Consider the following 22879-nt stretch of genomic DNA (forward strand, 5'->3'; position numbering starts at 1 on the left):
TCTCCAAACAGGTCGCCCACTCTGTCCACTCCCGCTTCTGTCCAAGGGTGCAGCCTGCGTTGTCAGACGCCCCAGCGGCGTTGGAAGCCCCGACAGGGGAATGTTGTCTGCATAAGTTTGGGTCCTCAACGTGTAAGCCAGTGCTTTGCGCCAGCACATCAGGGCAGTGCGCAGAAGAGGGTGGCAGTCTCGGGGGATCCTGCCCCTGGGCAATAGGAGGGAGTGCAGCTCTCCCGGTGCTAATCGGTCCTGTGTGATGTCAATTTCGTGTAGGTCCCTACCCGCTACCCAGTGTGATAACCATTGTAATTGACTTGCGTAGTAATAACCACGCAGATACGGTACTCAGAGGCCTCCCTGTCTAATACCCAGTTGTAGCTTATCCTCCGCTGTCCCGAGCCCCAGATAAGGTTAATCAGGATCGGATTTAGTGTAGTAAATCTGTGTTGTGGGAGGAGGACCGGCCGGTTTACAAAGTAGTACAGCATACGGGGGAGCATGACCATTTTAAAGACTGCTATCCTACCCATGACAGATAGAGGCAAGGACGTCCAGAAGTTCACACTACTGCGGAGGCTATTGATGGCTCTCCGGACATTGCTTTCGATTTGGTCCTATGGCCATTCATGAACATAAATGCCCAAATACTTGAATGTGGTCTGTGCTATTGGGATCTGATATCCCCCAAATTGTATGTGGGAGGACCTCTCCCCCTCTTGAAAGTAAAAACCCACCGATTTCGCCGGGTTGATAGCCAAGCCTGACACGGCCTCAAAGCAGTCAAAGATGGTCGCTAAGGTAGAGTGATCCCCCTCTAGGTCCTGGAAGTACAGCAGGATATCAGCATATATCGATATCTGGTTATTCGTCTCTCCTCCCCCCCCCCCCCCCCCCCCCCCAATGGAGATGCCTACCCTGTCCATCCGAGCCCGAAGGGCTTTCGGAAAGTAAAGATGGTGATTCCAAAATGGTGTTAGGAGGGTCCGCAAATTGCAGGCGCTGTCAGTGCACCCTCTGCATCTTACTTTTCTTCATGACAAGCTGGTCCTTTGGACTCTAGCTTCGCTCCTACCGAAGTGGCCAAGCAGCAACCCCTCCCCCCGATGGCTTATGTGCTCACACCACCTGAGCCAAAGCTGAGACCACTGCATTAACATAGGGAGTTCGGTCCTGGACATCAGCTACGCTACAAAGTGGATGTCATTGCACATTTTGCTAAGCATTATTTCCTTGACGGTCAAGCCTGGACATCAGCTAGGCTACAAAGTGGGTGTCATTGCACAGTTTGCTAAGCATTATTTCCTTGACAGTCAAGACTATCTGGATGCACACTTTGCCTGTTTGGTACTGCAGGACTTTCTGGTCTGAATCTGTTTCGCAGGCCCAACTCAGAGGAGGTATTGCTTGGGCATAAATCCTAAAGTAAGGAATCTGCTGCTAGAAGTGATTATCAGATGAACAAGTTTCTTATCTTCAGTAACTTCTTCTCTGGTAAAGAATGTATATAGCTGGGAACTCCTTACTGAGCCTCCCAGCTCTGCAATCGGATTATTGTGCAAAGGGTTTCCCCCTTTTTGGGTTCTGGCTTACGCACCATAGTCCGTGTTCTTCGTGGCTCTTCACTTATGGTGTGGAAAGACGCAAATAGATACTGACGTCAGTGCGCTGGTGTGTTGCCAATAGAGCCACTACACATGTCACTAACAGTGCAAATGATGCCACGCAAAGAACGAGCCCACCACCTACTGGTGCGCAGGGGTACTGCTCGTCAAAGGTTTCCAGATCCAGTCTGATGCCTGGGGAATATTCTATGGTAAGAAATCTGCAGCTAGATAGTCTCTCCCAGGTAAGGCGTCACCGAATGGAAGTAACTTGATCAATTTGGTATATATATAGTAGTAGTAGGAGTAGTGTTAAATGCTTAATATAGTTCCAAGAAGAGATTTGGAGTTAGCACACATCAATTATAGATCTCATTTTAGCTCATTAGTCATAAAATGTCCATAAAGTCAATGGAGATAGCAGGTCCAAAGTTTTCTTTATTGTTGAAAAACTCGTTCTTTATTGACAAATGTTCAATTGTTAAAATCCATTGGTCTTACAATTCATTTAGCCAACACGTTTCGTCTCGTGCAAGAGTTCTTCAGGGCTTGAAATTATGTTTGAGTTGTTTATAGGCTTCCCTTTAGTAAAGAAAGAACTACTACACAAATGAATGTAGTGTCAAGGAATCTTAATTTGATGACGACGATGCAGACGATGGCATTATGTGGCATCCGTGCTCGAAGCTTTTACAAGCTTCGATAAAGAACAAGTTTTTCAACCATAAAGAACTTTGGGCCTGCTATCTCCATTGACTATTCTTGACAGTTTATCACCTAATGAGCTAAAATGAGATCTATAATTGATGTGTGCTAACTCCAAATCTCTTCTTGTTTGTTTGGGCTTTTCCCAATAGGAAGTGTAAAGGGGTGCACTTCCTGGAGTTGTAGCACCATCGCCATAAATGAAGCCACTATTAGTAATAGGTGCAGGATTTTTTGCCTCAACCCTTTTGTGTTTTGCTCTGCTTAATATAGTTATTTTATATAGTGATTGGGATTTAATACTCCAGTCTCGTTTCTGGTCCATGTGAGCTTCAGTTCGGTGTGGTAGTGGCCAAATCCCAGCTTTCTACTGTAGGCTTCTGTTTTGACGTTCTATTTATTTGTGTATCCTTCCATGATACATTACTATAGTGACTTGTTAATTATTTGGTTTGTTTAATTTATGAGCTTGTGTCTGCGATACAAGCAATACACTATACAATGCATCACAGCATGAACTGGATCGAAATGGGTGACTGAGTGCCTTACAGATGGGTACATTATACATTAAAACAAAGATGATACATTTACAAGATGAAGTATTAGCACAGAATTGTTATATACATATGCACATTTACAGTAAATGTCATCATACACCTGTATGGTTGTGCCTGCTGCCCTTTGTCAAGGTGCAGGTAATGAAAGTGTGGTGTGGTAAACACAGACATCTGATGGAGAAATCTAGCTGCAGATTCCTTACCTTTGAATTTACCAGGCATGAGACTAGATCCGGAAGATATTTCTACAAGCAATACCCCTATGTACCGCTAGGTGGTGATGTTCGGCTTCACGAGGTGTAGTCTGCGCTGTAGTGACATCCACGTCACCTATATAGGCACCACTTCTGCGCGCTGTCAGTTGTGTTCCGTGCCAGTCAAGCACTGATTCATGAAGAGAGCGACCCTCTGTCATTTTTGACAGGCTTTTTTCAACTTTTTGTCAAACCCCTTTTTGTGGTGTAGAATTTTTTCCATCATGTCTAGGAAGATTTCTTGATTAATACCATGCAGAGCCTTTCACCGCGCAATGTTGATGACTGATCGACACCTGATTTCCCTCTGGTGCCTGGAGCATGACTACGCTCGAAGTTGTGCTCTGACTTCTGAGCCAGGACTGCAAAAGCTTTTATAGAGCGGTCTCTAAATCTACTTGTGGCCAGGTACTCAGCACTGCATCGCACAACTCCTAGGAGGTCTCATTTATGGTCCCGGTTCAGAGGAAGCCCCGGGCACTGCTCTGAGAGTCCCGAGTCTTTCTCCTCCTACTTGAAGACGTCAGGTTGGAGGCATAAGAAACTGAAGAAGACAAAGCATGCTTCGACTTCTCCCCATCCGATGGCCGACACAACCGAGGAGCCTCTACTTTTTAGGCCTTGTTCTACAGAACCTGTGATTGGTCGGCTCTGCCCCTCCACGCCATACCTGGAGGCAGAGAGACCACTGACCAGTGTAAAAATAATTATGTTGCCATATGCATCCTATATGTGCGGCCTAACCTGACTGGTGCACCTTCGAGCCCATAAGGTCAGAGGGGGCTCCATTGGGTTCTGCTCTTGTGCGTATGTCTCCCCATGGATATGGGAATGGGTGCGGTCTGGCGCCAGTCGTGCCTTTGCGACCTCCACTGACAACGATTCTCTGGGCGCTGCCTGTGCCAGCCCCATTCTGATATCTGATGACCTGGAGCCAGTACCACGTTGACCGACGCCAATACCAGCGCTGACAGAACCTCCAGGTCTGAGGTCGTTTCTTGAGCCCTATTCCGAAAGGCTAGGAGTGCAAAAAGATTGGAAAGTGTCAAGGGACACTTTAGAAGACCATCTCTAACATGTAATGGACTGGTGTGAGGAGTTTGGTGAGGCCAGTAGACTGTACACCTCTCCAGGTTCTGGCATTCTTTCTTTCCCTACCATGGCTACAGAGGAGGAAGCATCCTTTGCTGTGGTGGTGCGAAGGACGGCTGAGGTCCTGGACCTTCAGATACCTTCGATGGTGGTCGAGACTAATATCTTGACAGAGATCTTGCAGCCAGGTGTCTCCACTTTGGAAACCTTGATACCCTTTGAGACCCTTACAGATGTCCTCCTGGGTACCTGATCCAAACCCAGCACAGAGGCTCCTATTAATAACTCCCATGGTATGTACCCTTCCGCCCCCCGGATAGGTAATCCAAGTGGCTGGATAGTTGGGGTAAGACATTATTTCTTCCACCATCCTTGCATTGCGATTGGTGAGCACTGCATGCTTATTGGACCATTATTCCCACTTCCTATGGGAAACGGTTTGCTCAAGTGCTGCCACATGTCCCGGAGGAGGCCCGGGCCATCCTCTCCCAAGTGATATCAGATGGAAGAGATGCAGCAAAGTTCACCATCCGTTGTGGTCTCGACCGACTCGCTGGGCAGAGCAATTTCATAGACTGTGCCTGTTCGACGTCACGCCTCGTTGAGGGCTTCTGGGTTTATGTGGGATGTCCAGGTCTCTCTTATGGACATGCCCTTTATTGCAACTATCTCTTAGCAGACATGGCTCTGGAGCACTTTAAGTACTCTCAGGTTAGGGCTAAGTCCTTGGGCCTCTCAGTTGCCACTCCTCTGCAGCCTGCCTTTTGCCTCTTTTGTGGCTACGGAAGGGGCTTTCAGCTGTGCCAGCCCAACACCAGTCATAAGACCTCGCAGGTTCAGCAACCTCTGCGTGGCAGAGAGGGCACCTTGTTCCAACCCAGTGGGTTAGGCATCCAGAGGTCCGGTCAGTCCACCGCCTCCCCTGCAGCCCCAGTCCCCAAACCCTCCTAGTCTTTCCCTTCAAGATCATGGGCGGCAGGATCTGCCATCACCTTCACTACTGGCTCGAAATTACATCAGACAGTGGGTCTTCCAGATAGTCAGAAGGGGCTACTCCCTCCTCTCCAAGACTGCTCCTCGCTCCATGTCTGGATCGAACACCAGGGCATATCCCTGCTAGTGCCATACCTGGCAGGTTTGCTGAGAGCCAGAGCAGACTAACTTAGCCGTCGATGTCTAGTGGATCATGAATGACCTCTTCATCCTGAGGTGATGCAAGGTCTCTTTTAACAGCAGAGAGCACATTGGTTTGATCTGTACACCTCTGCTGTGAACGTGAATGTTAGCAGATTTACACACTGGAGTTTCCAAGGTGGCTCTCGCTTCGAGTGGCTTTTCTCAAGTGGAGCTCAAACCTCCTGTATGCCTTTCTGCCCATCACACTCCTGCGCAGAGTTCTCAAGAAGATCAGGGCTGACAGGCCCAAGTCATCTTTGTGGCCCAGAGTCTGGTATCCCAAGCTTCTCCAACTGAACATCGATCCTCCAATCAGGCTACCACTTCGGGAGGATTTTCCGTCACAGCAGCAGGTGAAGGTTCTCCACCCGAACCTATAAACTCCATACCTTCTTGCGTGGAGATTGAGTGGTTGCAGTTGACAACATTCAACCTTCCTCCTGCAGTCTGTAATATTATTTTGGCAGCCCAGCGTCCCTCTACCATGTCGGTGTACGCATGCCGATGGAACAAGTTTGTAATATACTGTACAAAAAAAGTCTACTGACACTCTTTTTGCTTCCCTACCTGATATTTTACTTTTTATTTTAACACTTGCCCAACGGGGCTTTGCTCTGGGCACTCTAAAGGGTACCTTTCTGCCCTGTTTGCCTTTTTGTGACTGCCAGACAAACCCCTTTTTTTTTTTTTTTTTTTTTTTTTTAAATCCCCCACTGTAAATCGATTTTTCAAAGGCATTCTCCATATGTTCCCACCTTACCCTTTCATCATGTCTCAGTGGGACCTTAATTTGGTTCTTCCTTTCCTAATGTGGACTCCATTTGAACCTCAGCACAACTGCCCCCTCCGGCTGCTTAACATCAAGACAGACTTTTTAGTTGAAATCACATCCGCCAGGAGGGAGAGTGAACTTGAGGCTTTGTCATCCAAGCCGCCTTACCTGACATTATTCCCTGACAATGTGGTCCTTCACAATAGGGCCTCTTTCCTACCAAAAGTGGTAGCACATTTCCATGTGGGGCAATGTGTCACCTTGCCCACTTTCTCTGCTCCTCCGCATCCCTCTAAGAAAGAGGAGCAACTCCACTGTCTGGATCCAAAAAGATCATTGTCGTTCTACTTTGACCGCACTAAAGAACTCCATGTGGACGACCAACTCTTCATGGGGTACACAGAAGCTAAGAAAGGTTGTGCGGTGCAGAAGAGGACTCTCACAATGCATTGTCCTCTGCATCAAGGCTTTCTACATTCTGGCGAGGAAGCAGCCTCCTGAAGTCGTAAGAGTTTATTCCACCAGAGCTAAGGCTGCTACCACAGCGTTGCAATGTGAAGTTCCAGTCCTCGACATTTCAGGGAGCAATGTGGGCATCCCTGCACATGTTTACTAAGCACTACTGTCCTGCAAGACTTCCTGTTTTAAACTTGTCCTAAGTCCCTCCTCTGGGGACGATATTGTTTGGGTATCTATTCAAAGGTAAAGAATCTATCGCTAGATGTCTCTATCAGATAGACAAGTTATTTACCTTGGGTAATGCCTTATCTGGTAGAAACTTGATCTAGCCTCCGATTCCTTACCAATTGTAGGAAGCTGGATTTGTATATACTATACCAAAAAGAGGTATGGTATCACAATCCAGTTAGTCCCCAAACGTATGGCAGAGGTTAAAATAGATAATACCTTACTCTCAAGTTAATAGTAGCTGGGCTGAGCAGTTCTGCTTATCAGAGGGTATTGTTGAGCTTTTATTGTACCCACTCAGGCAAGAACTGATGTTACACACTCAAAGACTGAATCCAGACCAATTGTTTGTATACAAAGTTGTTACTTCATTTTATTACTAGAACCAAGAATCACTTAGTGCAGGTAAGTTATACAGTTTGTAAAACTGGCAATACTTTTCAAGAATGCAGTATGGTTTTTTAAATGCAATAAATACTTTACAGTTTTAAGAGCTTTCTGTACATGTCAATCAAAATACCGTTTTAGACTTTGCAAGGACAAAGATCGGCAGTGATACAGTTCAATGTATTCATATGGTGGAAAACATGAAAAGAGACTTGCAGGTAAGTACTCGGTTTTGTGGTTCAGTCTCGAGTTGGTAGAACTTACATAGGGCATTTGTCAGGTAGGTAAGGTGAGTGCACCCTCAGCAGCGCAGTGGTGGCTGGGTGCAGAGGTCAAAGGAGAGGTCTGGCCCAATGTAGTGCTATGGAGACAGGAAGTACTCTAAAGAGCACCGGTCACGAGTAGGTACCTGTGGTTTCCGAGTCTGGCACAGGGATCAAAATGTAGGCACAAAGTCACCAAAAGCGCCCCTCCTGCGGCACTCGGGCGGCAGAGTGCACATTAGGCATCGGAGGCTTGGAGAAGGGGCCAGCAACTGGAGTATGAAGTTGGAGTGTTGTTGGACACGGGGATACAGTTTGTCGGACATTTCAACACCAAGGAGCTGCAGGTGCAGGGGTGTCGTGTCGGGTTTTTTATTCAGATCCGGTCGCAGTCGGGGGACCCTTCAAGGTGAGGCTGCAGGTGCCCACAAAATTATCATAACCCTTTGTTGGCTATTTTCCGGTGGTCTGTGAAACCGGCCAAGGCCCATGGTTTATATACGGAATAAGTCTGCTTAAAAGATCAGGGGAGAAGGTAGTTCCTGCCAATTTTAATTTATAGCTGCTTTCCTCCGGTCTATATGATTTTCATATTTGCTCGATGAGGAGGCCTCCAATGTCAACATTTTGGCTGATTTTTCTAGTTTCACAGGGTTTATAAGGCTGCCTTTTCTCTGCCTAGTGCCGTACATTTGGTGGCCCCAAATAAATGGTTTGACAAATGTTTGCAGGCTCGTATAGTGCTGCGGGATCACGAAGAAGTCAAGGTACCTTTATCGCCCTGCATGCAATGAGAGAATGAAAGCCTTAAAAAAAAAAGGGGGGCTTTGGGACAATCTTCTGGGAGCTTGTGCCTTGCGGGACAGTGCAGCCTTTTGGGGAGGTATAGTGAACCACCCTCTACTTCATTTACAGCAAACATCGGTGCAAACTCTCACTTTTACCCCAGAGGCTTGGTTCGATCATTTTGTGGCTATTTATGGTCTTAAGAGAGTTTGGATTCACAGTATAGCGGCTGTGAGGACTAAATGCTCACCTTTCAGTGCGAGGAAGTTTGGAAAGCCATCTTGTCCCTCTCTGAAAAGGCCCCTGGACCGGATGGGATTCTGCTGTACCTGTTTAAATCTGCCATCAACCCGTGTGTCCATATAGTGCTTGCAACATCTTCATACAGGTACTTGTTTCCAACTAGTTGGTGCCATTCCATGAGTGTGCCCATTTTTAAAGAGGGGACTAAGATGGTCCCCGCATGCTGTGGCCTGATTTCTTTGTGGGATATTGAAGTGAAAGTTATAAGCCGGTCCTCTTAAACCATTGTAATCTGTGGGTACTATCAGAGATCCAGTGTAGGTTTAGGGCAGGGGACTGTTGAGCGAAACCTAAATCTCGATCTGTTGATCTTAAAACATTCAAGGGGTAGGGGTGGGGGTGGGGGGGGGCTACAGCCACTTTGCCTTCATGGATCTAAGCTCGTCCTTTGATGGGGATAACGGGGCTAAATTCAGGTCTGTGCTGGGGTCAATGGGCGGTATCAAGCCGGCCCCGGTCACCTTCCTGCATGAGGGCCTTACCGCCTCGGTCAGGATGGGACCAATGGTGAATGTACCCAGTCTTCTAGTTTAAATAGAGGGGTGCTCCAGAGTTGTATCCTTTCTCTTTTGTTCTCTATATTAATGGTTTGAAGTCCTCCCTATCAGAACTTGAGACTGATGTCCCATGCGTTAACGGTCACTCATTGCCCGCATTCTTGTACGCAGATGATGCTGTTCTACTAGCAAGCACAACCAAGGTTCTACTGAGCCTCCTAGATCTTTTTGTCATTTTCATGGATGTACTTGACCTCGTGACTAACTATTCCAAGTACCATGTTATGGTTATAGGACCTAGAAATACTAGCTCCAAAACATTTTTGGTGAAGGGCCACCCTGTCAGTAGGGTAGAGACCTTTTCTTATCTGGGCATCCTACTGGACTCCCATTTTTCTTGTCAACCTTTTGCTCAAGAAAAATAGCATGCTCTTTTAAAGGGTGACGAGCAGTATCAGTGTGGTTTCGAAACGCCTAGACCAGACCCACGTTGAGTCGACTCCCAAAGTCTATAAAGCCAAGTGCATTCCTGCAGCTAGTTTGGGGTGTGACATATGGGGCTATGTATAATCTGCTCGCTTACTGGTGGCTAAACATGATTTTATGAGATGTCACTTAAATGTCCCCTAAGGTATCCCCAGTGAGAGACTACAGGAAGAATTGGGGGTGGGTTCAGGAAGAATTGGAGCAGGGGTTACATTTCTGATCTCGTTTGCCTTCGGCCCTGCTTTTATGGTTATCCCTTTGACTGAAGGAAGAGCTAAATCTCAAAAGACTCTACTGTATGACTTTGGTTCACATGTCCCGTATACCCTGGATGTTTTTTTATCACGAGAAGATTTACTGAGTTGGGCAGACTGGAGATTTTTTTAAACCCTGACTACATAGTGAAAGGGGATCTTGCCTGACTGAAGCAGACTTTTCACGCTAGGGTGGCAGCAGAACGAGAGGCTGTTGGCTTGATTAAGAGCTCGATGTGCCATTTTTTTATGGGGCTATACAGCTATCCCCTTAGATTATTGACCTATTTTAGATTAAATCTGCCCCATCAGCTGATGTTTTCCAAGGGGGTTGGACGACAACTGCACCGCTTCCTGCCTGTACCTGTGATAAAATTTCCCTTCTTGATACTTCATACATAGTACTGATATGTCCCAAATTAAATAGTTTGCACCATCAGCTTGTCCTTCAGCTGCTCTTACCTTTGAATCTGTCAGTTGAGACCTGCCCTTCTGTTTTTACAACTTTTACCGTCGCCCGAAATGCGTTGTTTATCACAATTTTCATGTGCCATTTTACACTGTACCTGAACTAATTTAACGATTGCATATATTGGTCAATTGTTATTTAACTTTTTATTCTTTGGATGATCGTCCGCTTGCTTTATATTTTGATTGAGCATGTGTATCTTCTCCTATGACTGTTATAATATCTGTTTGTTGTGGATTTTGTGCTTTTATTCAGTGAGTTTATGATTTTCAGACCAAATCTAATAAAGTTAATATTCATTCATACTAAGCGGAATGTTTTGAATTCCCTTCTCTTATACACTGTTATAAAGCCTTCCTGAAAACTTGCCGTTCTGTTTTAGGAAGATACAGCTGCAGTGCCAGGCTGATGTAATACTGAAAGGGGCTCAGAGGGTTTATTTAATTTATATTTCTTACCTAGTACGGATAAGCTACCTCCTCAAACAAAAAAAATAATTTGCTTGGTAACATGTACTAGTGCCCTGTGGAAAAATATTTACACATTACGGAGGATATCCTTTAATTTAAATTTAACAAGTGCCATTTTTGAAACTCCTGAATTACTGTAATGTAAGCACAAAATTAGAAAATAGTTAGCTTACAAGTATAAGACTTGGAGTGTTTCTACTCGCGTCAATGTCATGTTGCCTAGCAACTAGCTTCCATCTTATAAAAAAAATTGGTAAACTTATTTAAGAAATATATATTAAATTGAGTCCATCTCATTGCAGTAAAGACTGGATAAAATAGTGGTATGGAAGCAAGTGGAAAAATACCAAGTTACTGTATCACCTTAATACTTCGGTCTTCCTTTGTCAGCCAGCCAATAGCTACATAAACAAATTAAGTACATAACATTTTTTATACAATAGCATATAGGGAAACTCTATCACAAGGAGAAACCCTCCCATTATGTTAACCTAACTGTAGATAGAAAAATTGATCTTCAGACGTTGGAAGTCAGAGACCACCCTTAATATACAGAATAGGCCTAAAGATATTTTGTTAATATGTAGATCTGAACAGATAATGTATTTTAAATCACTGGGGTCGAATTTAATATATATTGGATGATTTCTGTGAATTGTATGCATGGAACTTCTGTATAGTGTCAAAACATGTAAAACCTGTATTCTACTTTTCCTTACTCTTTTAGTGTGTGTCCTCTTTGTAGTCTGGTTAGTTGTCAAACCGTTAATTCTTTTACAATAGATTTATTGCTGTGGGCACTAGTTCTTTTCCTGCGATATTTAGTCGATTTCATCTTTATTTGCAGTTTCTTAAATGACTATATTAGTTTCTGTGCACTGTTCCTCTTGCAATGCGTAGTTAAACCTTTCAATAAAATCTAAAGCAAATAAATGATAGCACGTCTTGTGTCACTACTGCTCGGTCTCTGAATCTAAGCATAATATGGTAATTTGTGGAATGACTTGGTGTGCTGTGTGGGTTTGTAAGTGATGCCAAATTACTTGACTATTTATCCCCTAACACAACCTTCTTTATTCTCATTAATGGACAGTTTAAAAATAACTTATTAAATGTAACCTATTGTTGATTACTTCTTATTCAGCTCTTGTGGTGTTCATTGGATGTGTTGTAATTTCAATTTTAAGTTCAATGAAATCCGCCAACGGTGTGGTGTTTGTAGACATAAGCTCTTTTTGTGTTAAATTAGTTTTTTTGTTTTAGAGGCTCTGAGGCCAGTTATCTTGCTGCGAATGTACCAAAGGCTACACCCAAAGATTTAACAGATTTATCAGCAATGGAGGAAGCTCTTGACGAATTAATCAAAAATTGTGCTCGGCAATTATTTGAAATGACAGATCGTAAAGAAAATGCAAAATATCCTTTTAGGGTGACCAACCCACAGAACCATGTTCCAATTTTTAGTAAATATTTTTAAACTGGCAGAGTTGTAACTCTTAAACATGTATTTTAGAGCAAGTATTTTTCATTCCTCCTCTTGTAGTCTCTAACGTAACAGGGTTTCCTCTATAGTAATGAAAAACGAAATCCAATTTATGCAAAGAAATTGGAAAATGTTCTGCATGCTTTTTGGGTATGTCAATCCTTAACTACCGAACTCTAGCTTATGTAACATATCAAGATATTCTTGGCGTACAAGCATTCAGCGAGCAAATAGTCATTGCAATCAAAGCTCCAGAAGAAACCAAACTGGAAGTACCTGCTCCAAAAGAGGTAAAAGATTTTCTATTTGTAAATTTTAATACCTACGGTTGATGAAATGTTAGTTTGTTTGTGGATAGTGGTTGAAAGTGATCCTACCAAAGGGCTTATTGTTCACACTAAGAACGTTTATTAAAGCAAACACTCTAGAAACCCTCAGTTAAAACTGTGGTCTAAGATATCGCAATGAGACCAAATGCATCACATTGATGTTTTCATTTTCCCCTCAACCATAATATCTTGGAATTAAACCGCTCCCAATGCCTAGATAATATTATCCTTCCTGTTAGGTCATAACTTCTCACCACGTTAAAATAACTACTCCCCACGTTAAAATACAAACAATAGCATTATTTTTCTCACTCTAAAGTGATGCAAACTTTTAAAACAAATTTTGATTTTGCCTTTCAATTACTGTTACTGAGTTAATAGGCTGAAATATTGTTGAACCATAGGCTACTGCCTATTAATATCCCGCAGGGATATAATAGGCGAGCCCTATTGGGGTGAAACCAAGAGCTAAACTAAGCTCTCCAAAGCAAAGGGGATTTCCAGAAGTGCACGTCCTCGTGCATGAGCTTGCCCGAGCCTTCCAGCAGCATTTCTCCTCCCCTTACCATTTGCTCCTGCCTGCTTCAAAGAGATCTGCTTTCCCGCCCACTGCGTCACACTTCACGGCCGCCAGGCCGTGACTCTCATTTCTCCTTCCTTCGTGCCCAGCCCCCCTCCCAGCACTGCCTTGTTGTAAAGTCCATCTGTGGCTCCTCTTAATCTCGTCCATCTTCCCTTTCTTTCCCTTGCCTTCGATCCCTTCATGCCCTCTCTCTTCTTCCTGCCACTTTGCCTCCCCTCTTCTCTCCTCTCTCCTCCTTTCTCGCCTCCTTTTACACCCCTGCCATTCAGGTTGTTTGAAAAATGTTTCTATCCTGTTATTTTGGAGGCGCTGTGAATATGCTGTGGTTTGGTTAATTTGAGGGCAGCGCAGAAACAAATAGTCACTGTTTACCCAAAAGAAAACAAACTGTGCCCTAGTGACCTTTACACACAGGCCAAGCGAGAAACTCCGACTCCTTCCCACCAAGGTTTGGTCAATGTTGTTATAATCCTTCGAACGTGAAATACGTGTACCTGCATAGCGCCTTGAATGGCCCACTGAATCCAATAAGAAAAAGTGCACAGAATTTACATTGCACGCAAGACAGTCTTTATAACTTGCGTTTTAGAATGGGCGTCCCTTCCCCCACAAAATCCATTGTACCCTGGTTTCCTTCACAGAATGCTGGTTAAATTGAATGCATGCGCAGATGTGGGCACACAGAAAGGCCTCTTTGTTGAGGCCACAGCGTTAGATGGCTGCCATGATAGTTTCATTGCCTCAGGTGCTGACCTCGCGCTCAAAGTGTGACCTCGGCTAAGGCTCACTGTGCTGTATGCTCGCCTCTCTAATTGGATTACTGGTGATGGTTTTAGCGAAGTACAGACTGGATTATTCTGATGAAGCTTTTTTGCTCGCAATATCTGGAGGTCAGGTGATCCACATTAGCCAACCGTGATTTGACATTGTAGGCCATTCAATAAACTACAAGTACCAGAATGCACAATATTTGACAAGAAGTTCAGACCTGTTGAACGTGTCCAACATGTATTGTGCGCTCAGCAGCTTTGACCTCTTCTTCTTTAAGTTGAGAAGGCGAAGCAGTGGCTAGCAAGCAGCGGGGCAACATGTACAGGCATAGCATACCAGGGTAGGAGGGTACCCCAATTGCTGTTTTTTTAAGATCCATTCAGGGGTGTGGCTGGGGCGTTTGCTCTGCTTGCGTTAGGGCCCATGGCAGCTGTTCCACTCCACTGAGTAGAATGTGGTGATACCTAGAGCTGAATAGGCTATTTCAGAGGGGGTATTAAAAATTGCCCAATTCAGAACCGATATATAAAGCATTGTTAGAAGGACTATATATAGCACAGAATGCAAAGGAAACACATTCAATTTGTATGCCAGCAACAGGACAGCCTCGATCTGGCACACTAAAAAAAAGCTGCCAAATAAAATACACAAGACACCCCTCCCCCGCCTTCACTGGAAGAATAATAGCACCCAGCTTCCAAATCACCCGTGTGGTGTGTGACACCAACAACTGGTCCGGCATTGTCTGTTATTACAGCTCAGCTCTTTGTGATTTTTTAGTGCCCCTTTTAGTTTTGTTGTCTCCCGCAGATTCCAGCATGCAGCGTGTTTGCCTGAATATACCAACCTTGCATGGGGCCCACTGGCAACCTTGTTAGACCTTCAAGCATTCTACAGGCCCGCTTGAACGTTTGCTCTTAATTGTAAATTTGTATTTGTTCCTGTACATTCCTCACCCCTGTGTGCTGTGTTGGATTTTGTATTTGTGTACCCTTCATCTTTAGTCTTTGTAATGTTCTATTGTGTACCACTTTTCTCTTGTAACGTAACTAGCCCTATTGTACAGCGCTCTGTCACCTTCAGGTAATGTCCAACGTGCAGGTTTGTCTTAGGATGCAAAACATGTCCATCTCTCCTGTGGTACACACACACCAACAGATTACACCTACAAGCACACAATAGTTACGAATACAGTATATTCAGACGTCTCTCCGATCGCACAACGTGTAGATCTTCTAGGGAGATTACGTTATGTGCAGCTGTCCCCTGGGGGTATGCAATGTACGGGCTTCTCCCAGGTATACACACACAACCTATGAGGCGAGGGTATCCACAACATGATGCACGGCACACAATACACATTTCTTTACAGAGGCACGCAATGAGCAGGTTTCTGAAGATACACAGCATAAGTGCAGAAGTTCGTTCTGCAAGAATAGGTCTCTCTCGGGGGCTCACCCTCACACGCCCTCACTATCACACCCTCACACCCTCACACCCCCTCACCCCACCTCACCCTCACACCCCCTCACCCTCACACCCCCTCACCCTCACACCCCCTCACCCTCACAGACCCTCACCCTCACACCCCCTCACTCACCCTCACCCACCCTCACAGCCCCTCACCCTCACACACTCACCCCCCTCACCCACCCCCACACCCCTCACCCTCACACACCCCCACACCCCTCACCCTCACACGCCCCCACACCCCTCACCCTCACACGCCCCCACACCCCTCACCCCCTGTCACCCTCTCACCCTCACACACCCTCAACCCTCACCTTCAAACCTCCTCACCCTCACACACCCTCACACCCACTCACCCTCACAACCCTCTCACCCTCCCTCAATCACAGTTTCTCACAAAAAAGCATAGGATAGCGAAACATAGCATAACAAAACAAAGCGTAGGATAGCAAAACAAAACGTAGCATAGCACAACAAAGCGTAGGATAGCAAAACAAAACATAGCATAGCACAACAAAGCGTAGGATAGCAAAACAAAACATAGCATAGCACAACAAAGCATAGCATTGCATAAAAAATCAAAGCATAGGATAGCAAAACATAGCATAGCATAGCATAAAAAAAACAAAACCTAGGATGGCAAAACGAAACATAGCATAGCATACAGCATCACTCAGCACCACCACAGCATCACTCAGGGGCACCACAATATCACTATGTGCTACCACAGCATCACTGAACGCTACAGCATCACTGGTTCGCCATCACACCATCACTCAGCGCCACCACAGCATCAATATGTGCAACCATTCAACAACAACTGGTTCAAATATGTTCTCTCAATGTTTCAAGCTTTATTACAAATGTGACAGAAATATGTTAATATTTCACTTCTGTTCTTGGATTTTCGTCACAATAAAATACAGTGAACATTATCTTCACAAAAGTTATTTACGAAAGTTTAAGCTATTGCCATTATAAATTACAATAACTTTTTTTAAGTATTCATTATTAAAAAAAATTAAAAGCCATTGTTATTTGTATATCAATACATGTATGTCAGGTAAATACAACACAACTTGCATTACAAATGCTATAGGTGTCACATTTGCGAAAGTTATAACTCTTGCCATTGTAAATGACAAAGCTATTACTTTTGCTATTTTTTAAAACAAAACATTAATACAAGATTTGTCATTTACAATACCAATAGCTCAAACTTTCCTAATGCGAGACCTATTGCATTGCAAATGCTTGTTAAAGTTTGAGATTTTGTTCCTCACTGCTTATCGCATATTACGTACTATGTTGATACTCTCTTGCTCTGACTGAGACCATTCGACTTTCATCTTTGGTTCATTCTTGGGATGTTATACATGAATTCTGTCATTAGAACCCATTGTAAATAGCTGATTTGAAAGTGGATGTGACCAATTATGGATGTAATTTAACAGCAATTCAAAGCATTAGGTTTTGACTGGCGTTGTGGTTAGCTCAGCTTATACCGCCGAGCTAACCCCTAATGGAAAAGGTCCCCTACATGCTCTGAAGCGCATGCACCCTTGCCCTGAGTTTGCCATTTGGAAAGTCTGTGCTTATTTTTCATCTTTGACTTCAACACATATGTCAAGCATGTATGTGCATGTAAGGCCTGCATAGAAACAGATTAAGGTGCAGAGCGGAGCTCTGTTTTCTGGAGGGGCACACTTTCTTTTTTTTGTCTGACTTCTGTCAGCTCACTGGGCTGTAGAGGGCTGCCCGGTGTGGCAGCCACTGATTATACTTGCAGGATTGAGCTTTTTATTACTTGCTTCTTGCAATACTAGGCTGTCCTATCTAAAATGTTCCACCACTGCCCTGCAGCTCGGTTCACACTATCTGTCCGCTTAGCTTTAAATCCCAGTCCACCAAGCCTATAAGTGGGATACATATGTAAATCAACCCCCAGAATGTGATATCTCCATGCTACAGTTCAGTTTTGGTATTAGAGCTCAGAGAGGGCCCCCCCCCCCCTTCGCCTTTGACATGGCGTCAAGACATTCATGTCCAGTGTTCCTTGTGGCTAAAGTTCAGAATAGATCTGCAAGCATGAACAGTAACAAAACAGTCAAAACAATTCCTCATCCTGCGTCCATTTCGGGTTGCGCATGAATGAGAGATTGGAGAATAAGCCCACCCCCCTCATTGTGAGGTCAGCATTATGAAGTGAGGTGTATTGGCTGATGACCCCGTACCTCCCTCAGGATTTTCAAAGGCTTCCAGGACCTCTGACCCAAGAGGAGCTATGGGGTCACCTCTTTACCTGCCGATTTTCTTTTTCTGAAGCGTTCATTCTTCCGCCATAGCCAATTCCTCAACTGCAGCTTTTCACCTGGAAACCACGAGCCCCCTACTGACTACCAAGTCATGACAAGTTGCCTTTTTACCAGTATGCGGCCAGGGTGTCTGACTCCGGAATCTGGGGATCACGGTTCGATCCCCGGGGCCGGCGGCTGATTAGCCCAGCACCATGTGACTCTGGGCAATAGCTTGCTTAATCTTCCTGACGGCCCCCAGCGCCTAGAGACCCTAGCTGGTGATGGTTCGCGCTTTACAAATGTGGATTATTATTATTATTATTATTATTATTATTATTATTATTATTATTATGTGGCCACATCTATGAGCCTGTTCCTCAGTTTCTTCTTTTTCGGCCTGGAAAAGGATCCCAGGATAAACCCCTCCAGAGTGCAAGTCATAGTATGGTGAAGCCTTCCATTTAACCTCGGAACCACCGATCCACAGAACTCCTGGGCATATGCACAAGACCAGGTCATATCACTGAAATCTGCTTCATCAAGTGAACAACAAGGGCAGTGAGGTTCTTGGGCGTCTGATATGTTTTCTGAAGATAATTGACTTGAATATATTTAAGACCCATATTGCACCTGACCTTCTGTGGATAGGCCAGCATTTTCTCCTATTCTCGATCTGATCTATCCGTGCCTAGGGCCCCCTCCCACTTTGTTTGCAGTGCCAATAGGGGTTTCCTAATCATTCTGTTAAAAGTTGAGTAAAACCATTTAACCTGATTTTGCACCACGCACATGGACCGTATCAGTTGGAGAATGGTATGTGACTCCTGTTCTTCCCTCCCCATATCCCATAAAAGTACGAACAAGCACTTCATATCTGTCTGCGTAGCTTTGTACATGTGTTCTATTTATCAGGTACTGCCCATGAATCTGTTATGGATATCCTGTGCATGGATTTATTTAAAAAATGTTTGTTTTCGTTTTTAGTGGCATGTACACATTGTTTCCTAGTATTGAGCCTTTATGTAACAATCGTAACTTTTATCTTGCTGGTTCAGTTATTCCTCTTTTGTTATCTCTTTGTGTAATACATCATACGAGCAGTTTAACCAATCAAAAATGCTGGGATTGGTAAACTCTAGTTTTCGCCCTGTTGGAAGGACTGTTGTCTCCATGCTAAGTAGAACATTTGTTGGTAGAAGGATGTCCAATTTGTTAAGCTAGTGTTAGTTGCTTCAAGTGTGGGTAGTAGCGTACATTGTCAGATGGAAATAATTCTCCTTTTGAAGTATAGGGACAGTCCTTTTCCCCCTCCATGCTCCATTCTTGCCAGAGGTGTATTGCCCAACCGGTTCTGAACTTTCTGATTAAAGAAGCTTCTGCCACTTTTATGCCTTCATTTTGGATGTCCCTGATGGGTATTTTACTGCAACACCACTCTTTTCCTGCTTGAGGGAGGAAACACATTGACAGTTGAGAAGGAATACAAAAGGCACTCTTGCAGTTGGGAAACATTTCATATAAGAGATGGGTTGATGATTAGCTTTGCAGAATGAACCAATCCTAGATCAATTGTAGCTCAGGGAAGGATGGCCACCCCAGATCATGCATTCATGACTGGTCACCCCCTGCTCTGTGCTCCGGAATGGAGATGGCTGCCACCTTGAATATGTGCTTTCATATGGGCACCTAAAGCCCGAACCCCCACAAAGCACTACTTCAGAAGGTGGCTGGTCTGATAGTAGCCTATATTTAGTACAGGCTAACTCTCCAGCACAGTGATTTCCCTGAGGTATAACTGTGTGCCATGTGTTTACCATCTGCATTTCATCAGTAGTCTTTGGTTGGTTGATATTAACATATGTCTGCTGTTTGATTTATTGAGTTCTTAGACTATCCCATACCACCTCCCTTAGTAAACTTTCGGACGTTCTACTACACTATCCTCCGGTCTTGTGCTAAAGGGATGCAGTTGTTCCTTTTTGGGTTCAACAGTAGGTACAGTAAGCCACAGAGCTAAAAGGCTATCATTGTTACAGTGTGAGCCAGGCAAACTCATGAGGAAATAAACTCTATGAAGACATTTCGCATGAATAAAGGAGAAGCTTATCTTATCTAATGCACATTTACAGAGTTCATGGCTACTCTTGGACGTCCCATTGTTAGAAATGCAACACAGATTACACCAGTACATTTGACTGGGTCAAATGAATTTTTTGTTGTCAAATATCTAAGTTTAGAAATCATTGTCCATTAGCCGCATGTTAAGAGGAAGGGCGTTCCATATCTTGGCCCCATGGGAACAGTCCAGACTGAACTGCCAGGCCAGGTCCTCCCTGGACCAGAAACAAGCATCCTGGGACCGGTTTCAGTGTATGTCACCCTTCATCAGCCAGGCTAGCTTGAATCCAGCGTGGAAGGGTATACTCAGGTGTGAGTCCCTTGCTCATTGCACCATCAGGATTCAAGCAAGCCGGGCCGACGACGGCTGAAGTGCCAGAAACCGGTCCCCGGAGGCTTGTTTCCTTCCCAGTATAAGAATAGGCTTGGTAGTTTGGTTTGCCCTGTTCCCATCATGCACTGGGACAGGAACAGACTAATTTGCATGTAGCCAGGTTCTGAGCTGGGATGGTGCAGTGAGCTAAAAAACGGTGATGGATCAAGCCCTGATCTTTGGACTGGGTAAGAGTGGTCTGCTTAATTCAGACACTCTGTTCATCACCACCCCCTTTTCTGAATCATTTTGTCCACCATAAGCGTGGAAGGGTATACTCAGATGTGAGTACCTTGCTCATTGCACCATCAGGATTCAAGCAAGCCGGGCCGACGACGGCTGAAATGCCAGAAACCGGTCCCCGGAAGCTTGTTTCCTTCCCAGTATAAGAATTGGCTTGGTAGTTTGGTTTGCCCTGTTCCCATCATGCACTGGGACAGGAACAGACTAATTTGCATGTAGCCAGGTTCTGAGCTGGGATGGTGCAGTGAGCTAAAAAACTGTGATGGATCAAGCCCTGATCTTTGGACTGGGTAAGAGTGGTCTGCTGAATTCAGACACTCTGTTCATCACCACCCCCTTTTCTGAATTAGCTTGAATCCAGTAGCACAGTGAGCAAGGGACCCACATCTGGGCATATCCATCCCACTTAAGATGAAAAGTGTTACAGCAAACAAATGATGGACGGAATGCTGCCAAAGCAAACATTCTCCCCCAGTCAAAAGATCTGGGTTAAATCCATAGTTCTTTCGTCAACTTCACCACCCCAGTTTGGACGCAGCCATATGCTTGTTTCCGTTCCAGGGAGGACCTGGCCTGGTAGTTCGGTCTGAACTGTTCCCATGAGGCACAGAGTCAAGACTGATTTGCATATGGCAGTTCCACTCCAGAAGTGATGTGCGGGCCTATATAGGCACCACTCCTGAGCGCTGAGGTCCGTTCCTTTCTTTCCATGCAACCAGACGCAGATCCGGAGCTTCATCTCATCCCTCAGAGACCCTGACGTTGATTTTCTTCGCAAAATGTTGTTTTCAGTGTCCAAGGAATGTCACCCTTTAAGCCGACCAGTTTTAAACCCTGTACGGACTACCTCAAGTAAATGTCTGACAGATCTTCCATCAGGTATTTTAGTATCTGGGGTTGGTCCACAACTTCGTCGGCCCATGACTTCAAGACCTGGGGAGACTGCAAGTTGATGAACCTGAAGGCTATAAGCGAACACAAGGCAGAACTTTGTTGCCAAGCACAAGAAGGCAGCTCCAATGCTCAATTAAGTTTCTGGAGTCAGCAGACCTGTACTCAAGGCCGGTCTCCATCATGTTCCACGTCCTCCAATAAGCACAAAAACCCCAAGAAGTCAAAGAGTTCCCTCCTTCACGCCATTCCCACTCCCCTGATGAAGCGCTTGAACAATGCCAACTGCCTCGCTCTTGCTTTTGAAGTTGGCTGAACAACTGTGACCAAGGTGTTCCACCGATTCTTTTGGTTTTGGGAAGCAGTTCTGTCATGCAGGTGGGGTCCTGCAGATTGCCTGCAAAGGTTATGCCTTACATTTCCTTTCATTCCTGCCGCACCGTCCACCCAGCGACTGATGGAGGACCATCTCTCTGTTTTGTGGCAGTAAGTGCAAACCCTTTCAGCTATATGAGCTGTTGTGTGGATGCCAGCTCCAGAAGTAGGAAGTGGTTGTTATTCCTGCTACTTTCTGGTGCCCAAGAAGAACATAGGTCTACAACATGTTCTAGATCTGCCCCCCTCAACAACTTCCTCTGGGAGGAGAAATTCAGAATACTCTCCCTCGCCCAAGTCTAGTCTACCTTTGACCCTGGTGGCTTGATTGTGGCAATGGTGGGACAGGAGCATTTTCAGGTTGCTCTGCTTCCCTTACGTCTCTTGACTAACCACAAAAGATCCAACTACCAACCACATATAAAATTTGTAAAAGGTCCACACTCGGCAACTGAAACCACTCTTAACTACCAGGATTTCGGATTCTATTTTTTTAACAATATGTTCAAAGGGGGCGTGGCTAGCAGCCGGCGAAGATGGCTGCAAATTGACCGAGCTGCCCTAGTAGTCAGCTAAAGTCCTGAGAAATCCGACAGTCTGATATACAAGACTACATTTGACCGGAAGAAGGCAGGAAGCGAGAGCCATTTTCTGACGTTGGAACGGAGCCCAGCGGAATCGAAGCTCGACGGAGAGAAAGGCCGGAGCGCCACTCCCATACAACATGGCGCCGCCTACTTGCCAGGGCAGAGCATAGAGTTTTTTTGCCGCTCACCTTGTGGCGTAAAGCCTCCCCCTCACAGACTTACAATTATAGACTGCAGTGGCCCTTAATCCAGTGACCTGCTAACCCTGGGAAACACCCTGGGAAGTAGTGTGGCTCACTGGTTAGAGGCGGCAGACCCGAGAGCAGAGGACGGCCCGGGACCAGGGTTCGATTCCCGGCGCGGCAGGTTTCTGGACCAGGGTCAGCGGACTCGATAATTCTCTCGCCTCGGTGCCCACTCTGATCAGCGATCACACTTGGCAACTCTGGGCATTAGCTTGCCTCATCTTCACTAACGGCCCCACCAGACCGCCGGGGTGCCTGGTCTCACCCTGGAGATACCCATTAAGGGACCATCTCTCAGGGAAGCCAGGAAGGGTTTCGCAGCGGTCGAAGCGCCTTGGGACCCTACGGGTAAGTA

At 45.2% G+C, this 22879-nt stretch overlaps 1 protein-coding gene across 1 annotated transcript in view; it reads left to right on the forward strand.

Moving 5' to 3' along the window:
* E2F6 (E2F transcription factor 6) overlaps positions 1-22879 on the forward strand; it is a 183472-nt gene that overhangs the window by 94066 nt on the left and 66527 nt on the right. The window contains exons 4-5 of the mRNA XM_086926331.1: positions 12023-12175; positions 12418-12532. Of these exons, the coding sequence (XP_086782457.1) occupies positions 12023-12175; positions 12418-12532 (268 nt within the window). The remainder of the gene's footprint in view (positions 1-12022; positions 12176-12417; positions 12533-22879) is intronic.

The sequence above is a fragment of the Lissotriton vulgaris genome, chromosome 6, assembly GCF_964263255.1.
Source record: "Lissotriton vulgaris chromosome 6, aLisVul1.2, whole genome shotgun sequence".
NCBI lineage: Eukaryota > Metazoa > Chordata > Amphibia > Caudata > Salamandridae > Lissotriton > Lissotriton vulgaris.